The sequence below is a fragment of the Candoia aspera genome, chromosome 1 (genome assembly GCF_035149785.1).
Source record: "Candoia aspera isolate rCanAsp1 chromosome 1, rCanAsp1.hap2, whole genome shotgun sequence".
Taxonomy (NCBI): domain Eukaryota; kingdom Metazoa; phylum Chordata; class Lepidosauria; order Squamata; family Boidae; genus Candoia; species Candoia aspera.
The window spans coordinates 20,964,624-20,983,136 of record NC_086153.1 but is presented as its reverse complement, the minus strand read 5'-3'; the positions used below and the strand labels follow the sequence as shown (position 1 = coordinate 20,983,136).

The 18,513-nt window shown below is 43.3% G+C and overlaps 1 protein-coding gene, 1 long non-coding RNA gene and 1 other non-coding gene across 4 annotated transcripts in view; 2 read left to right on the top strand and 1 right to left on the bottom strand.

The window, feature by feature from the left end:
- Window positions 1-10,073: 10,073 nt before the first annotated feature.
- On the top strand, window positions 10,074-12,638 carry LOC134494333 (uncharacterized). Of its 2 annotated transcripts, none has more exons than XR_010067662.1 (5): window positions 10,074-10,119; window positions 10,544-10,646; window positions 10,836-10,902; window positions 11,459-11,530; window positions 11,922-12,638. It is a non-coding gene; the product is annotated as an uncharacterized LOC134494333 (long non-coding RNA). The 2 variants fall into 2 exon arrangements; XR_010067661.1 differs by having other exon boundaries at window positions 10,093-10,152.
- Window positions 10,302-10,372, top strand: LOC134488677 (small nucleolar RNA SNORD49). The gene has a single exon (XR_010066997.1). It is a non-coding gene; the product is annotated as a small nucleolar RNA SNORD49 (small nucleolar RNA).
- Window positions 12,639-15,233: 2,595 nt separating the features above from the next.
- The window catches only part of LRRC75A (leucine rich repeat containing 75A), a 51,577-nt gene continuing 48,297 nt past the window's right edge, over window positions 15,234-18,513 (bottom strand). Inside the window, exon 4 of the mRNA XM_063299425.1 lies at window positions 15,234-17,770. Coding sequence (XP_063155495.1) covers window positions 17,170-17,770 — 601 coding nt within the window. The 3' untranslated portion in view covers window positions 15,234-17,169. The remainder of the gene's footprint in view (window positions 17,771-18,513) is intronic.

Sequence of the window (18,513 nt, the reverse complement as noted above, 5' to 3'; positions counted from 1 at the left end):
GAGATACACACAATGAGCATTGGCAAATGAGCCCTCCCACGATGCTGTTTCAAGAAGCCTGGCCAGGCAGGCTGGCTCCAGGGGACAACAAAGAACAGTCACTACACCCAAAGTCCACATGATCATAATCGGAATAACTGGCTTTGGCAACACTTGGGGCTTTATAGAATATTTTGGTAAGGATATTGTGGAGGGGAGAAGTAAACAGATGGGATATTTGTGAGTGTAGAATAGAAAGAGGTCATATTCCTGGAAAGAGACAAGATCTCAGACCCTGGAGCCCTAGGCCCAGCTATGTTCCCATTGCTGAGCCAATAACCATCTTGTATTATTTGAATATACAATATATGGGGACTGGAAGTCTGCTTGGTTGCATTTAACTGGAAATGTGAGATTAATAAACTCAGAATTCTCTGTCAGGTACAAGTGATCAGAACTAAGAAAAAAGGAAATCTGTTTCATAACAGGCCTTGGGATTTTCTGTAAACCAACCAACCAACCAACAAAATTAGTCTGGACTAGAAACACTAGGCTCTAGCATGCCTGGGAATGAGCACCGACATTTAATTCCAGGAAGGGACGCAAAAAGGCAAGTGTGCAAAGCATCACTCCAATAGCTCCATTGCTTTGGCTGATGCTGAGCAGGTGAAGAGAGAAAAACACATCAAAACTGCTCCAGAGCTTCACACCTGAATATACATTTGCTGCATAAGCATAAAGGTTAAAGTGTGTCTCCTCCAACAGGTAATTGTGTTTAGCTTGTAGAAATAAGAGCTGCCCTCTACCCAGCATTACCATTGGCCTTTGGACCTCATTTCTGAAAGGGACAAGCCAACATATTGATGATTAAATGGTTAGCTTGTGGATTAACTGGATATGCCTAGTCATGCTTGCCTTCCTCTTTGACCTGGTTCCTTCCACCAATAAAATTGCAAGAGAAAAACTGGAACAGGACCACAGAACAATAAATTGAAAAAAAGGTGAATAAATTATCCTCTGGAAGCCATTTCCAGTTGCAACATGAGAACGTAGTTCTCCCCCATTCCAAGTATTGATCTTTAGTCTATTGTAGGCAGTAAGAGAGAAATCAAGTTATCCCGTACAACAGTTGCTTCTGAGTCTTTCCAAGTATCTCAATATTCCTGGATACAACAAATTCTTCACTGCCTAGGTCAGTGTTTCTCAACTTTGGCAACTTTAAGATGGGTGGACTTCAACTCCCAGAACTCCCCAGCCAGCCATTGAAGTCCACCCATCTTAAAGTTGCCAAGGTTAAGAAACACTGGTCTAGGTTGAGTCTAGAGAGGTGGCATGGCATTCTCCTGCTTGGCTTAACCATACCTCTCCCTCCCTGCAGAAGCAAAGCTTGGGCTCCAGGCCAGCACGAAGATTGTCCATACTGAGCTCCTTTCTCCCGTCAGCTTCACAAGGACCCATCCTTTGCTTATTTTGCCAGGTCCCATTGAAATGAACAGTGCAATAAATAATCTCTGGCTGAGTTTGCACAACACTCTTGATTGGGTCAGTTACAGAACTCACAGTTGCAATCACACAACAAGCTAAGCTTGATTAGTGTTAATTTTGATTAGCTTTCAGGGTGGTTCAGTCTGTTATGCAAACTCAGTCTATTTGGTTAATTTATGATTCAACACGTACACTTGGAAAATGAGTTAATTCAGTAGCTAAATGAAGCATAATGCATAAGCCCAGCTGTGATGACACATGACTGACATTGCTGGTTTGGTCTTTGAGAATGCCTAACGATTAGGGCTTCTGTAAGGCAATGGCAAACCACCCCATATATTCAGCCAAGAAAATGTCGCGAAAGCAGCATCCCCCCAAAGGGTCAGACATGACTCAGTGCTTGCACAGGGGACCTTTCACCTTCAATATTAGCTTATCAACTTCTTCTTTCCTGGAACAGCTCTTTGCAGGCTCAGGACTACCTTCTTTTTAGTCAAAGGGGAAAATCAACTGATTGGGCTGAGAAGGCATACACTTGGCTTTTGGCAGTTGAGTCCAGCAGCAATTGCTTCAAAGCAAAAGAGCTTCTTTTTAAGAACAGATGCATAGCTGGGGGGGCACCAGAGTGTTCCCCAGTAACTGGTTCTGAGAGCTACACAGCCAGCACCCACAACCCCTTCTGGATGATACAGCTTGGGAGACTGCCCATCCGACCAAATTCTACAGTCTGCGCACTATATGAATTACTTCCTTTGAACGTCTCCGGCTCTTGTCCTTCTAACACAGTGTTTCTCAACCTTGGCAACTTTAAGATGAGTGGACTTCAACTCCCAGAATTCCCCAGCCAGCTCATACTTTCCCCAGCCAGCTTGGCTGGCTGGGGAACTCTGGGAGTTGAAGTCCACACATCTTAAAGTTGCCACGGTTGAGAAACACCGTTCTAACAGGTCAAGGCAGGGAGGGCCGCCCCAGCAATGTCAATGGGACAGCGTGAAGGACACCCCAGTAATTAGATAGCGGCCCGGCCGAGCTTTTTCCAAAGTTCCGCGTTTCCGTGCGTCGCAGAACTTCCCTCGGCCTGCCCGTGAGTGTCTCGGGGCTGAGAATGACACTCCGATCGGTGTGGCGGCAAGCTGGGCTCGCATTTGCCCTACCACATCCTCGACTGATGGATTAGGGTCCTCCTCCTGACCTGGGAACTTTTCGTTGCCTGCAGTTGATAGTGCGGCGGGTCCCTCTCGGCTTGTGTGTTCGCGCAGTTCTTCAGCCGCCGGCCCGAAAGCGGAAACACTCACCGCTCGTACTCCGGTCACAGTAACTCTCGTCTCCGTCCGTCCCTGGTGGATGGGGCACAGTCCAAAGCGGACAGCTCCTTCGCTTCCCCGGCGCGGAAGGGGAGGAGGCGAGGCAAGGGCAGCAACTCTCGGCTCCTCCTGGCTGCCTTGGGTCTCTATTTACGCTCTGCCAGGGAGGGCGGGAAAGGAAGGGCGGCCAATTATAGGCCAAGGCAAAGGGCAGAGCTGCCCTCCTTCCCGAGGACCACCCTCCGCCCTTTCAAAGCCAGCCCCTTGGCCCAGGGGGGTAGAACGGCTGGCGGACTGTGAACGCGGCTGAAGGATCGCCGGGCTTATCCTCCTCGCCCGTCGGTCGCGAGCAAGAAATTGTTTACTGCGGAGGGCAAAGACGTTCTTCTCTCCCCCCAGCCCCCGCCTCCGCCAACATCCCTTGACTGGAAAGGAGATAGATAATCAGCATCCTCCAGTAAAACCCTGGAATTGGGGGGTTTCTAATTAACCCACTTGTCACCAGTGGCACAATTTACGGAATCATAGGTTAATCAAACAAGCAGGGTTTGCCTAAGCCACACACGCTAGCATCAGGGTTATATTAACCAAGCTAAGCCTGGCATCTTTTACAAATTCGTCTGTTAGGTCAGGGGTGACAACCTGTGACTATGGGCATCTGCAAGAGAGTAGCAATTCATGATCCTGGCACTGGCATCAATAGCAGACACTGTGTGCTGGATGCTTGCTTACATCAGAAATCCTGACCAATTTGTAATTGTGGTCTCGGTGTGATTGCAACTGCGGTGCTCTTTTAAGAAAAGGAATAGAAAATAATAATTATTGAACGAACCCTAACTTGCTTAACAAATTAATTAATTAATACATTCAAACCCTCATCCTTAAAAGCTCCAAAGGTCCAAAGTTCTGCTAGCTTTGATGGATTTGATGTGTGACAGGCACATTCTGCTTCCTTTGTATTTCTGTTACTTTCAGGTAAAACTCACTGTGCTTTATTTTACTATTGTTCTTTCCACCTTTGTTTTTCTTTTAAATTGAACAGTGTAATGCCCTTTAATGCAGTTTGTGTTTTGCAAATTAAATGGAAAGTATATTAGATATATAGGGATTTCTGGATATTACAGGAGCTGCCCTAGCTCATGTAGAGTTTTGCCGTCTCTTATAGCACAGCTAGAGGGAGCACTGATCAGCTCACAGTATTCCCTATATTCAAGATTCAGATGCAAGAATGAAGATGATCATAGGGCTGGCTTGAGAACACTTTAGTGCAGTGTTTCTCAACCCTGGCAACTTGAAGATGTGTGGACTTTAGCTCCCAGAATTCCCCAGCCAGCATGGCTGGCTGGGGAATTCTGGGGGTTGAAGTCCACACATCTCAAGCTGCCAAGGTTGAGAATCACTGCTTTAGTGGGATTGGAGATTGTCAGTGCTGGTGCTGATTCCCTGAGCTCCATGGTGACCTTGCCCTTCAATCTGCTATCCACCTGCTATTGGATTCTGTAAAGGTAAGTGGGAGATTAAGCTTTTCCTTGGAAGCCATTTTTCTCACTGAAAATCACCATTCCATCAACTTTGTGCACAATTTTGAAAAAGTCAAATCAAAACAAGGTTTCAAGGTGGTGGGTAGGTATGTGTGTATATTTTTTCAGTGTTTCTGAAGCTTCAGTTGACTTTACAGGCCCCTACTGTGTTTCTCTTAAAAGTTAGACATCTTTGCAGTAGGTTCACAACGATTAACTTGCACTTTAAAATGCAGTAGTGAGAATTATTTACTCTGCTCTTTAAATTTTCCCCTTATAAAAAGCCTAATGCATTGCAGAAAAAAAGGATCAGCCCATGTAATTGTTCCTTCCTGGACTTCAAAACCATTGCCTTTTTTAAATACTCCCAAGGAAAGCATCACATATTTATTTGGAAGCAATCAAAAAATAGCTTGCCTGGTCCTTTCCTCATGTGCACAATGGGAGCTTCTCCACTAGAGGGTTTTCTTAGCAAAAGTGTAGATCCAAAAGAAATCTACCTTTCAGTGCAATTCAGTGCAAATTCACCTCACATTTGACAGTTCTTAGAGTTGTTATTCTAATGAATTTAAAATTACAATACTTCTGTTGACATGCTGAATCACTTTTACCTGATAATTTTTTTTAAATAAAAAAATATACAATGATTAAAGCCAAAATCTATACAGGAGATAGAAACACCCCCCCCATGTCATGATATATATTAATTTGATTGCCTATGTGCCATCAAGCCATTTTTGACTCCTAGTGACCATATAGATAGATTTTCTCCAAGACAATCTATCCCTGACCTGTTCTTTCAAGCCTCCCAATGGTGCACTCATTGCCTCTGTAACTGAGTCCATCCACCTTACTGCTGGTCATCCTCTTCTTCTCTTTCCTTACACCTTTCCCAGCATTAGAACCTTTTCCAGACAGCTGGGTCTTTGCATAATCTGTCCGAAGTAGGATAATTTGAGCCTGGTCGTTTGTGCCTTGAGTGAAAAGTCTGGGTTGATTTGTTTGATGATCCATTGGTTTGTATTCTTGGCTGTCCACAATATTCTCAGGAGTCTTCTCCAATATCAAAGTTCAAAAGTGTCAATACTCTTCCTATCCTGCTTCTTTATAAATTAAATATATTAATTTCTTTGACTTATATTCTACCTTTTGAACTTGAGCTCAAGGTGTGTACATACAGTAATGCTTTCTTTCATTCCCCTACACCAGCCCTATGAGGTAGATTGGGATAAGACAGGGCAACTGGCCCAAACTGAGTTTCCATGGCTCAGATGGATTAGAACTTTGATCTCCTTGGTGGCAGTCCAACATCTGCTACATCACACTAACTGTAGTGCATAGAACAGTGTTTCTCACATGCTGGCTGGGGGAATTCTGGGAGCTGAAGTCCACCCATCTTAAAGTTGCCAAAGTTGAGAAACACTGGCATAGAGTGCTAGATTGAAACCAGGGAGATGGGCATTTAAATTTTCAATTCTGCTCAGTGAAGTCACTCTAACAAGAGCAAAGTTGAAGCTCTTGACTCAAGCAATGGATGAGCCTAAAATGTGCTGCCCCATTGCTGAGTCCTCCCCTACCTCTCTTGCTTCTGTTTTGTCTGCCTTCCCTCCAAGATAAGGCGTAAGAAGATCTAAGATAATTTATCCCCTTGAAGCTGTCCTTTGGCATTGTCAAAGGAAGGGGAAAAACACAATAACCACTATGGTGCCACTATGGATGACCTAAGCCTGTTTCACTCTTAGGTGGAAGGCAAGATGAAAGCAACATCATGGAGACAAGGGGAAAAGTAAGTCTTACCAGGTCATGTTTTGTTATGGTTAGGTACAAATGGGAAAGGTGCTCTGTCACTTGATTACTTATTTATAGTCCCAAGCCCTCTCTTCATGTCTTTTTCCTACTCAACAAAAACCAGGCCCTTTCTGTGTGTGGAATTGCCACAAGTGCTGGGGCTCCTCTTGCATTCAAATGTGCCACGTTTTCAGACTAGGAAAGCTCCAAGTGGCTGGTGTGCAGTACAATCTCGAATCCCAGTTCAGAGCATTACTTCTAAGGTCCCAACCAGTAACTGCCTTCTCTCTCTTTCTCTTCCTCTCCTTTGCTTTTCTACTCTAGCCCCCATTCAGCTCCCATGCTAAGCAGTTGCCCTTGATAGAAAGAGGAGAAAAAGCAAGCCAAGGCTATCCTTGAATACCCCTTCTCAGTGTGCCATGCCTCAGAACTCCATCTTTGCAAGGAATCATTAGATCTATGACAGTGATGGCTCATTTTGCACCAGTGCAACCTGTGATTTGACAGTTGTTTCTGGTAGATCCCGAGCAAATGTTGTAAGGTTCCATGAGGATCCAAACCTCATATCCAGATTTTTGCTCCACACCATTTCCCATAGTGATTGGATTCACTTGGGAGATGATGGCATCAATTTGAAGAACATTTTCTTTGAAATGTAGCAAACACAAAAAGAGTTCATTTACTTCCTCCAGAAAGATACTGCACTTGGGAGCATGACTGATACAAAAAGAGTACTGTAAGTCCCTACTATATCCAGAACAGTCATTCAAACTGCGAGTACAGTAAGAAAGGTTTTGATCTTTAACAGACAATCTCTTATGTCACTAGAAAGACTGCAGGGGAGGATGGTCACGTTCTGGGATGTGGCGAACGTGAGAACAGTTTCACTCTAGATCTGTTGGATAATTCCTGCTCCCATTCCAAGAACAAATAGGCTGCAGATCCTGGCTGCTCCTGACTGTCTCCCACATAGTAGCTGGACTCTTGCTGTGGTGGTGAGAATCAGCCAGACTGTAGGAGGAATGCCATTCAGAGAGCTGACTAAGGACAGCCAACCACAGACTTCACTCCCACTCAGCCCAAGGCCAGTGGTTCCAGTCCAAGTTGTTACTGCCAGTCAGTCACCTGAGAGTAGTGCATTTGGCAGTGATAGATTTGGAGCATCTGGTAAGGGGAGAGTCATTTTCATATGAATGACAAAAGCCTACATCAACAGCTGGGGTGGGACAAAATCAAAGGGCCTCCAGAAGTAAGTGGACCACCTGATGAGATGGGTGAAGGGATCCCTGGCTGCCATATTGGCCAATATTAAAAGAGATTTCAGCTCCACTATGTAGATCGAACCAAGAAATCAACTCCACAAGAAGGCTAAAACCACTTTTATTAGTATTAGCTATAGTAACAGGATCTTGCAAACCTGACTGTGCTTTACTCCCTCCTGCCCCTGCCCCTTTATACTCATGTGAATTCTGGAGGTATCTGCCTGAGTCACTTGCACATGCCTTCTTCTTGTTTTGGGCTTAAGCCAACTTTTTCCCCTTGTCACTTTGGTAATGAATCTGGCCTATTTCTGTCAAGGTCATCTTTCTTGCTCTGCAAATGGATACTACACCCAATGATCTCCAGAAGATGGGGTGGAGGGGGAGGGCTTGGTCAATCTGTTTGTGACAGCAGAAAAGCAGGCAAGCTGTTTTTTTTCCCTCCAAGTTCCATGACTACAGGGTAGAGGGAGAACTAATGTGTTCTCAACATTATGCAAGGCGGCCTTCTCTACATGTTCTTGCCAACACGAAACCTGCCTAGGTAGCATGCAAGATAAAGATGCTTAGAGTGCAAGTAATCTGTCCCAGGAAGTCATGATTTTCAATCTCAGTGGAGATGAGCCAACAGCCTCCAAGGCACGTGCCAACACAAACATGTTTGCTGAGCTAAGTGCTAGATCCAGAGTGGTTATGACTTTGTATCTGTAGGTTGAACAGGGCATGTGCTTTGTGCAAGCATGTCAAAGTCAGTAAGTAGAGACTGTTTTGGCAACTAGATATCCCACCACAAGGAAGCGATATCAGAAGACCTGGAGAATATTTGAACAGTGGTGCAGGAAAAGGAACCTTGTAGCAATAACAGCAGGAATTGGTATTTCTGAGATTTCTACAAGGAGCTGTTGTCAAATGAACTTAGAATGCTGACTTGAGATCCATCCTTCTGGACAAATGGGAGAGTCTCTTTCAGGGCACCCCTATGTGTGCTGTTTTCTTAGGGCCACAATTCTCATCTCCCCTTATCTCTTCACACATCCTGGGGGATTTAACATTAGTTTTCAAGGAACTGAACACATTCCCCTTGAGTCCATTAAACAGTTTCCAGTGAACATTCTCGGTGAGAAAATGGTTTTCCTAGTTGCTCTAAGTTCAGCCAGGAGGTTTAGTAAATTAACAGCTCTATCTGTGAGGGAAGATTTATTTTCTTCTACCAGGTTAAGGTGACATTAAGATCAGGCATTAAGATCAGAAGATTCCTCATTCCTGAGATGGACTCCAAGTTTTATAGGGCACAAGGTTCCACATAAACCTTGTTTTATGCCTATGGTGAACTCCAAGATTCATTGTGGTTCTAAATCCCTTCCTTTCAAGAGATCATAGCTGGCATAAGCTAGATGTGTATAGGACCTTAAGCACTTACATCAAGCACACCCAAGGGCACGAGAAGACAGAGAGTCTGTTCATTTCCTCTTGGGGAGATGTTCTAGGAAGATGAGTACCAGACTTCTCCAACAGCAGATGGACTAAAGAATGCCTCACACTGGCCTATTCAGCTAGCAACAATCAGCAACCACAGCTATTATTGCCCACTTGGGCAGAGGAATAACAGCCCTGTTAGCAAGGGCTCCCATGTTAGACATTTGTGGGTGGTGACATGGTCAGAAGCATCAACCCTCATGAAACATTATAGGATTGTATTTTCAGAGGCAGCTTCTGAGTGGTCTGTTCTGAAAAGGGTTCCTTAACTTTTTCTCACTCCCCAGGATACTTCTTTTCTGCTTGGCTCCATCTTTGGGTGCCTGAGGATGGCACTTGGACAGGACTTAAGAGGTTAGCAAAGATGGACCTGATGGTCCTACACTAACAAGGACTTTGTAAGAGTCTTTACAGATAACCCAGGAAATGTTTATGCTCTATAACAGTTTTCCTCAACCTTGGCAACTTTAAGATGTGTGGACTTCAACTCCCAGAATTCCCCAGCCAGCAAGGTTGAGGAACACTGTTCTATAAGGAATACCAAACCATTTGATTGTTATGTAGCATATGCTGATTTATAGCTACATCACTTTTTGTGTAATTGGATTTTGAGGACTGTAATAAAACTTTATTTAGGCTTCTTTCAGCTGAAGTCAATTCAGTCAATTGAGGGGTGGGAAAAAGTTTAAGACCTGCTTTTTGGTCAGAAGACGTAGAGTTAATCGTTCCCCGCCAGCAGCCAGATCCATCTTGAGTGAACAGAAAGGCACTTCCTAGGAAGCCGAAGTCTATTTTGTATCATGGCTGCACACAAAAATGTTTGATCCGTGATTGTAACACTGTAGCATTTTGTGTGCAGATGCGGACAATCTGAAGGTCGTTTGCTTCTCCTTAGATATGCTTGGTCTTTTCTAACATGGGAAATCCCGATTCTTAATTTGACACCGCTAAAAAAACCACACACACCCCGACGATTATGTTGCAAACACCAGCGACTGCCGCTCTTTCCGCGCTAGCAATGCTCCGCGAGGAAAAGCACATCCGGGGGGATTAAGCTCCTTTGATCCACTGCTGTTCGCTGTAGTGTTGACCCGGAAATCTCCAAGATATTCCCGCTCTCAAACCACCTCCGTTCCCCCCCGCGATTTGCAGCCTCGAAATGGTATATTCGAACCAATCAGCAGCCTCATTTTCCCTGTCCATCCTCCCGTCTGCCTAATGGTTTATCCCCCTCCTTAAAAGAGACCGCGTGGGGCGCCTTCGCTCTTTTCCGCTGGTCATCGCAGTTGTGGGTGTTGTCGGAGGAAGGTGAGAGATTTCATGGTGCTCCAGAAAAAGGGTGTGAGTTGCGGGGGTGACTGGTCTTCCTTTTCTGGGCCTTTTGCGAGCCAACATTCTCCCTGCTGTTTGTGCTTCGCGGGGCCTGCGGCGCCTCGCGTAGGCCGAGAGCGAGGCTTTAATTTCTTTCCCCCGCCTTTCTTCTCCCTTCGCGGGGTGATGATGCCGAGATAGGAAGTGCCGTCAGATGCGAGAACTGACGAAAGACTCCTCGTGGCTGACCGCGAAATACTCTTCTCTCCTCTCCCCCGCCGTTATTTTTCCCACCCCGAGACTGGCCTAGCATCAGTCCGGACAGAAAAGGAGAGGAGATAGGCCTAAGCTTCCACCGCCATTACAGAAATACCCTTTTTTAGATACTTTCTCGTTTATCTTCTCGTGGATTGTATTACAGGTTTCCTGCTATTGCCATGTGGAATCTGACCTCAAAAAGCAGGAGGGGGATGTCACCTGCCTCGTCTATCCTAAGGGTTGAACTGCCCAAGAAACAGCCAAAGGTAAACTTAAAAGCCTCTGAAGTTGGATACTGTGGAATGAAGGCTCACCATGATGATATAAACCTTATATATGCTGGAATTACCGGCAGACGCTTGCTGTTGAGAAGGTTCTTTCTGAGTAGCCCTTACGGAGGGAAAACCATTGTCCTCCCAAACACCCTTAATACAAGCCTGTCCTTCTTTCTTCAGGGAGCTGGAAGCTGTCGTCCAAGATGAGCAGTTGTGATTGAAATGGCACTTTGGCTGGAAAGATGTGGTAAGGCAAGTGGATGGCTCAGGGTTTCTCAGCCAGGGTTCCATGGCACCCTTGGAAGAGGTCACTAGGGGTTCCCTGGAAGTTCATGATTTATTTAAAAAATTATTTCACATTTGGGCAACTTCACATTAGAGATAAGTTTCATTCTTTAGTTTAAGAACACTGTTAATGCATATATACAAGCCTACACATAAACCAAATATAATAATTTTGTAACTTATGGCTTATATTTGAGCCTGAAAGTGCAGGGATTCCCCGAGGCCTGAAAAATATTTCAAGGGTTCCTCCAGGGTCAAAAGGTTGAGAAAGGCTGCTTTAACTTGTAAGCCTATGTGGAAAATACAAGAAAAGTATTTCAAACCCAGAACCATCATATCAGAAGTTCTAATAAACCAGCTTTGGTTGTTCTGGATTTCAGGCAAATCAAAATCTGGACAAGGCAAGATTTTTTTTGACTTCCCTGTTTGAGAGAAGACACAAGCAGTGAATGAAGTTCCTCCAGATTTGCTTGAAGATACTTTTAGATATATGCTAATTGTACTGCCCTTGTTCACAGTTAAAATCAGACTGGAGATGCATTACAAAGAGTTTAGAAGAGAAGAATATACTTGCAAGATGCACCTCAGAAGTAGGTATGTATCCAGTTGACCCTTTGTGCAGCTTAGACCCCATCTGGCAGTTCACACAATTTGAAAGCAATCTTCAAATAAGCACAGTCATACTAAGCAAAATCTCTAATCTGGAGGGCTGGAATGATGATGTATTTTGCTTGGGATTGATTTCTGCATTTTATTTTCAGAGGGATATGCAGAGATAGGGGTTTAATTAATTGCCCAGGAATACTGCTTAAGGATACCACCCTTCTTCCTCAAGTGTGTTAAAAATGAATGTTTACAAACTTCATATAAGAAGCCATTACTAACACAAACAAGTAGAAAGTTAGTGGAAAGTCGTTTTGATGTTTTATGCTTAAACATACTGGTAGGTTGTTAACCAATTTAACATAAAATCTGTTTCAGGATTGTACAGATAAGATACTGCTACAACTCAATGTGTTCAAAGGCTGTACTGAAAGTCTCCACCATTCTCTTGAGGGCCTCTGAAGACCAACATATTGGGGGACAGAGAGAGTCTTTCCTGCATTATTGTGGAAGTAAACCTACAGGCTGACTTCTGTTCTCTTTGTTGTACACGGTCACTGAAAGGGCCAGGGTTCGGAGTCCCTGCTGATGGCATTCCCTCAGGGAAGGGATCCTTAACAAGCTCTCTTGTGCCTCTCCAAAGACAGGTGGTATTCCCAGATCCTGGGCCATCTAGGGTTTTAGAAGTGGCAACTACCACTTTGATTTGCACCCAGAAGCCAACTGGTAGCCAGTACAGCCCCTATAATAGTGTGGTTAGGGAATGTTGAACCTAAATATGCCCCAAATCAGATGCTGTAGTAACTGATGGTTCTGAATGGCCTTCAAGGGCAGCCCTATGCAATATGGGTTGCAGTAGTCCAGCCAGAAGGTGACAAAGAGAGGAATACTGGTCAGTATGCAGATGTATCTTACAGTGACGCTGCTATGTTAGAAGAGGAGCAGACTAGCCCAACTGTTTCCAGTTTCCATTATTCTTCAACCCTTGAGGTTTTTTTATATATGCCTGTTATATAAGCAACAATTCTGCAGCTGTTTTATATGCAGTAAACTTGGCATAAAAGGCTAAATTAAAACTCTTCTGGTCCTTTTAAATGCCTATCTACCCAGGTTACATGAAAAAGTAAGTGGCTGAACTGTACACATTAATTCAAGCAAATACAGACTGCATATCATTTAAAAATCTGCATTTTCAGTCAAGGCTAGGTTGAAGCCAACGTGGCTAGGTTTGCACCTAGTAGCGCTTGAATTGTGATTGTGAATGACTACACTGCAGTTAAGCATCAAATACGAGCCAAAGACATTTCAGATTTCAAGTTTGATGACACTACTGTTCCCCTTTGCTGCTCTCAACATGGGAATCTCAATCCCATGTTGGAGATTCAAGTGGATCTTCTGCCATTATATCATGGTCATTGATGTAATAATTGTTCCTTGGAAGGGAGGCTCCCAGGAAGATGCATTTTTCTTTCCTGAATGTTCATTTTATGATTGCTTGCCTCTTGTACCCAGAGATAGCAATAAAGTTGTGGAGGCATAAAGAAGCTTGGATATTGCTCCCTAGCACAAGTGAGTTTTTATTAAGTGGCGCTCAAAATGTTAATATATAAGCATACAATTAAGTGAATGCCTGGCTTTTGTTGTTTATTCGTTTAGTCACTTCTGACTCTTCGTGACTTCATGGACCAGCCCACGCCAGAGCTTCCTGTCAGTCAACACCTCCAGCTCCCCCAGGGACGAGTCCGTCACCTCTAGAATATCATCCATCCATCTTGCCCTTGGTCGGTCCCTCTTCCTTTTGCCTTCCACTCTCCCTAGCATCAGCATCTTCTCCAGGGTGTCCTGTCTTCTCATTAGGTGGCCAAAGTATTTCAGTTTGGCCTTTAATATTCCCTCAAGTGAGCAGTCTGGCTTTATTTCTTGGAGGATGGACTGGTTTGATCTTGCAGTCCAAGGCACTCAGAATTTTCCTCCAACACCACAGTTCAAAAGCATCGATCTTCCTTCTCTCAGCCTTCCTTATGGTCCAGCTCTCGCAGCCATATGTTACTACGGGGAACACCATTGCTTTAACTATGCGGACCTTTGTTGTCAGTGTGATGTCTCTGCTCTTAACTATTTTATTGAGGTTTGTCATTGCTCTTCTCCCAAGGATTAAGCGTCTTCTGATTTCCTGACTGCAGTCAGCATCTGCAGTAATCTTCGTGCCTAGAAATACAAAGTCTTTCACTGCGTCTACATTTTCTCCCTCTATTTGCCAGTTATCAATCAAGCTGGTTGCCATAATCTTGGTTTTTTTTTGAGGTTTAGCTGCAAGCCAGCTTTTGCACTTTCTTCTTTCACCTTCATCATAAGGCTCCTGAGTTCCTCTTCGCTTTCAGCCATCAAAGTGGTATCATCAGCATATCTGAGATTGTTAATGTTTCTTCCAGCGATTTTAACTCCAGCCTTGGATTCCTCAAGCCCAGCACGTCGCATGATGTGTTCTGCGTACAAGTTGAATAGGTAGGGTGAGAGGATACAGCCCTGCCGTACTCCTTTCCCAATCTTAAACCAATCCGTTGTTCCGTGGTCTGTTCTTACTGTTGCTACTTGGTCGTTATACAGATTCTTCAGGAGGCAGACAAGATGAGTTGGTATCCACATACCACTAAGAACTTGCCACAGTTTGTTATGGTCCACACAGTCAAAGGCTTTAGAATAGTCAATAAAACAGAAATAGATGTTTTTCTGAAACTCCCTGGCTTTTTCCATTATCCAGCGGGTATTGGCAGTTTGGTCCCTAGTTCCTCTGCCTTTTCTAAACCCAGCTTGTGCATCTGGCAATTCTCGCTCCATGAATTGCTGAAGTCTACCTTGCAGGATCTTGAGCATTACCTTACTGGCATGTGAAATGAGTGCCACTGTTTGATAGTTTGAACATTCTTTAGTGTGTTTCCCTTTTTTGGTATGGGGATATAAGTTGATTTTTTCCAATCTGATGGCCATTCTTGTGTTTTCCAAATTTGCTGGCATATAGCATGCATTACCTTGACAGCATCATCTTGTAAGAATGCCTGGCTTTAGGGTGAAGTTAATCATTGCTTTATAAACAGTTGCGCTGACAGATGTTTATTCTCTTAATTTTTTCCTGGAATTTTGAGTTGGGCCAGTTTACTAAAGTGTTGTGGGTAGAGGATATGGACTTTTTTTTAAAAGCTTTTTGTGCTGTTAGACCAACTCCATGGAAGGATAAATTAGCCCCAGTTGCAGATTTTGAGTTGCTTTACCATCTTATGTGAGTTCCTGGCTTTCTGATTATATTGCAATTAAGGGACTAGCCAACATCATGTTACTTTTATTCTGGCAGGCAGCAGCTTGACAATTCCAGCACCTTATTTTATCCCCCCTTTAAGAAAATTCACATGTTCATGTACAGACCGTTCATGTGATACAAATTGCAAAGAAGCCAAGCAAACTTTAACCAAGACTATTGTGAAGCCCCCAAACTGTTTTGAATGAATGGGGTTGAAGTGACCATGGATAAAAACTTCATGGAAGGTGTAACTTCTCACACAGTGCATGATTGTTTGCTACTCATCCTCCCTGTATAATTCAATGCAATGACTGCTGAGCCCCATTCAGCACTTGCGCAAGACTGCTTAGCTTCCCATTCCCTTGATATGCATTTTTCGCTAAGAGAAACAATGATCTTTCAGACAAGTTTTATTTGTTGACAAAGCATATAAAAGGCTCTGGCTACATGCAAACTAGGACAATATGGAACTGCTGGTTTTCTATGAAGTACCAGATTTAACCTATTGAAAGAACATGCAAGTACTGAAAATGGACACAATAGCCAACTTTGCAGTAGAGCGTAGGGAAAAAGATGGCTCAGGAGGAAAAAAGGTAACAAAGGAAAGAATCCTGAAAATTGGTCAGATGCATCTGGTTATGAGACACTCCCACCCACCTCATCCTTAAAGAAGGCTAGGCCTAGCAATTAAAGGGCAGAGCCCACTGAAAGTATCTGTCATTACCAGGTGCTCTTCAAACTTGCCAGGGTGAAGTGCTTTTAATGTACCAAAACTATGGCATTGAAAGCTCACAAGGAAATGAATGAGATAGTCAAGTTGGGCAAGACTCTTCACTGGTAGTGTAGAAAAGCAACAAAGCCAGGATTTACCTCATGACAATTGAGTGCTGCAAAATGTCGCTGACTAAAGCTCCCATAAGTATTTAATGAATCCAGGTACCCAAGGACATTAGGAAAAGTTGAGACAAGCTGAATTCCACAGATTACTGTCTCTTCTGTGTCACAGTGATTGAAAATCCAGAGTAACTGAAAGCAGCTGCACGCACTTTCTACAAAGTCTGTATGGTAAATTACAGCAACTTTACACAATTGCAACAAATGCACGGAACTGCCGTCACTCATTTGCTTCACTCCCTGGTGCCTAAAGCAAGGGCTGCTTAAGCAGAGAGGGCATCCCCCAGCAGGAAGGCACATGTTTTTAAATACCACTGATTCACACCCACTGAAACTGAAGGGAATGAGATTTCTTCATTTGTACTGATGTTTGCTTTATGAACCAATCTAATCTACTGTATCGTCCACCAACATATAGTATCTTGTTTGTCCTGTGGTATTTGGAAAAGTTTATATTAAATGGCTAGGCTTGTATAGAGGGAAATGGTAGAAGAAAAAAATATATACAGAACTGTTGCCAGTGGGTTTTCCTCTTCACTCTAGAGGCAGTATGAGTTCAGGGGGTACCATTTTTTCAGCCCTGCTGGCTCTCACTACTGGCTCATGATAAATTACATTTGAAAACCAGTCTTGTAGCACCTTAAGATTTTACAAATAAAACTGGTGGACCACAGCCAAATTCATCAGGTTCATGGCATATCATCCTGAGATAGGAACATACATCCATAGCTTGTTTGGGGCAGGAGAGAGTAAATGTTGGAAGAAAATGAAATACAGAAGGTACAGTAGTGATAGTTACCTTCTTGGCAGTGGTTATTCATAAAACACATTCAAACTTGTTTTGGTGAGCTGGTTAACATTTCTGTTTAATCCATGGGATTAAAAAATTTTTCCTCTCCAAGCCTGGAAGTTTTCCCCCTAAAATTTATATTCAAGATAATTCATTTGGAAAGTAAAAACTAATGAAAATGAATGCAGAATTATCTGTATACCTAATATGAAAATTCTGATTGATTAGTGTATTTAACTAGAAATTGTTTAACTTGGAAAAAAAAGCCTCAATAGTGGCATTGCATTTTCTTACATGTCTCTTATGCTCTCAAACCAAAGAGTCAACTAGTAATCACCTCTGTGGTGACTACAGGGTCTCAGGAATTACAGGGATTCTTTAATTTGGATACTGCACTGAGCAGATAGTTGGACTCCATGGCCTAAATAGCCCCTTCCATAATTCTATATAACGGTTCAAATTGTAGCACATCGTTAATACGTGAATTGCAGCCAATTTTGTCTGCAATTTGGTCTCCCCTTTTTGGTCCTGCAGATTAAGGAAAGTATTTATTAGAAGAGAGCTTCATCAACATAAACTAGCCAAGATCCTTTGTTGTTATAAAGGGATCCATTTGGCACGTCCTAGGCAAATGAGGCAACTGTATTTCATGTTCGAAACAACCTGGTAGAAATCTGTTCTCGGTTTGTAGATTCATTGGGCAGCAGTTTAACCTCAATAGCTTCACCTGTCCATACCTGCCTGGTCTTAGCATCATCTAGGCTGCCACCATTTTGGTCCTCGTCCTGTGACGAAAGACCTTCTTGGCTCTCAAGGTCACTCACCTGACCTTCACCAAACTCAAGAATAGTTGGGAGATTGCTTTGGGTAGGGCTTCGTTTCTTAAGGCTGACCAGAAAAGGCTGTGGCAGAGAGAATATGTCCACGTTATTGCCCAGATCAATCCAAGTCATACTGGGGAAATTTCTGGTGTCCTTCAGAGCTTCAGTCAGGTCCCGGAGGATGGTCTTTGTAAGCCTGTTGCCATTAAGGGAAAGAGTTGTGAGGCGAGGTAGGGCACTGAGAACTGGCAAAAGCAGGAGGAACATCTCATCTGTCAGCTCTGTGAAGCAAAGCTCCACATTTTCAACATACTCAGAACTGTGCTGGAGGTATGAGATAACCCGGTCTAATTCCTTTAGAGTCAATGGGATGCCAGACAAATCCACGGTGTTGTCCAGAGGATTCCCCACCAAGATAGTTTTCAAACTGCAAAAGAACAAGAAAGAAGCTTGTGATGAATCTCCAGTTTATTAGCTCTAAAAGTTGTCAATTCTGATGGTGGGAAAATGATTCTGACAATAGCTTAATAATAATTCAGAGGGGAGAAAATGGAATAAATCCATCTAAGCACAGTAATATTTCTAAGAGAGATTGCAGGCAATTTTGTTAATATATAATACTCAATGACTACATTTACAGAATAGGCTTAACTTGATTACCAGCCCATTTTGAACCATTAAATAGGCTGGGTTTGCACCATATGTCAAGCCATTAATACAAAGCAGCATTAAAATGAACTATGCTTACCATGTTATGTAAATAACAGTCATTTGTTCTTTTGGGGGGAACATTTGTTCTGTGAACACAATATTTATATAACAGGCAACCCACATATCCAAAGCTGCTCCTATATATAAAATCTTTTATGCAGACACATAATAAATATGGAGGGTGGAAAGATGTTGAATATGAGAGAGATCAGACAGAACCATATTCTGGGAAGTCATTTTTCAACAAAATTCATACCAGCAGGGCATACCAAAAAACACCCAGCCTATTAGTGGTCTCTGTTTAAAATAGGGAACCATCCAAGGAAAGCGTATGTCTCTAATGCTCTTAAAGGGCATCTGACAACATAAAGCTTAATAAAGGCACCAGGGGAGGCACAGGATAGAGTCAGGATTACTTAAGCATAAGATGCATCCAACAAAAGGGATGGCTTGAAAGAA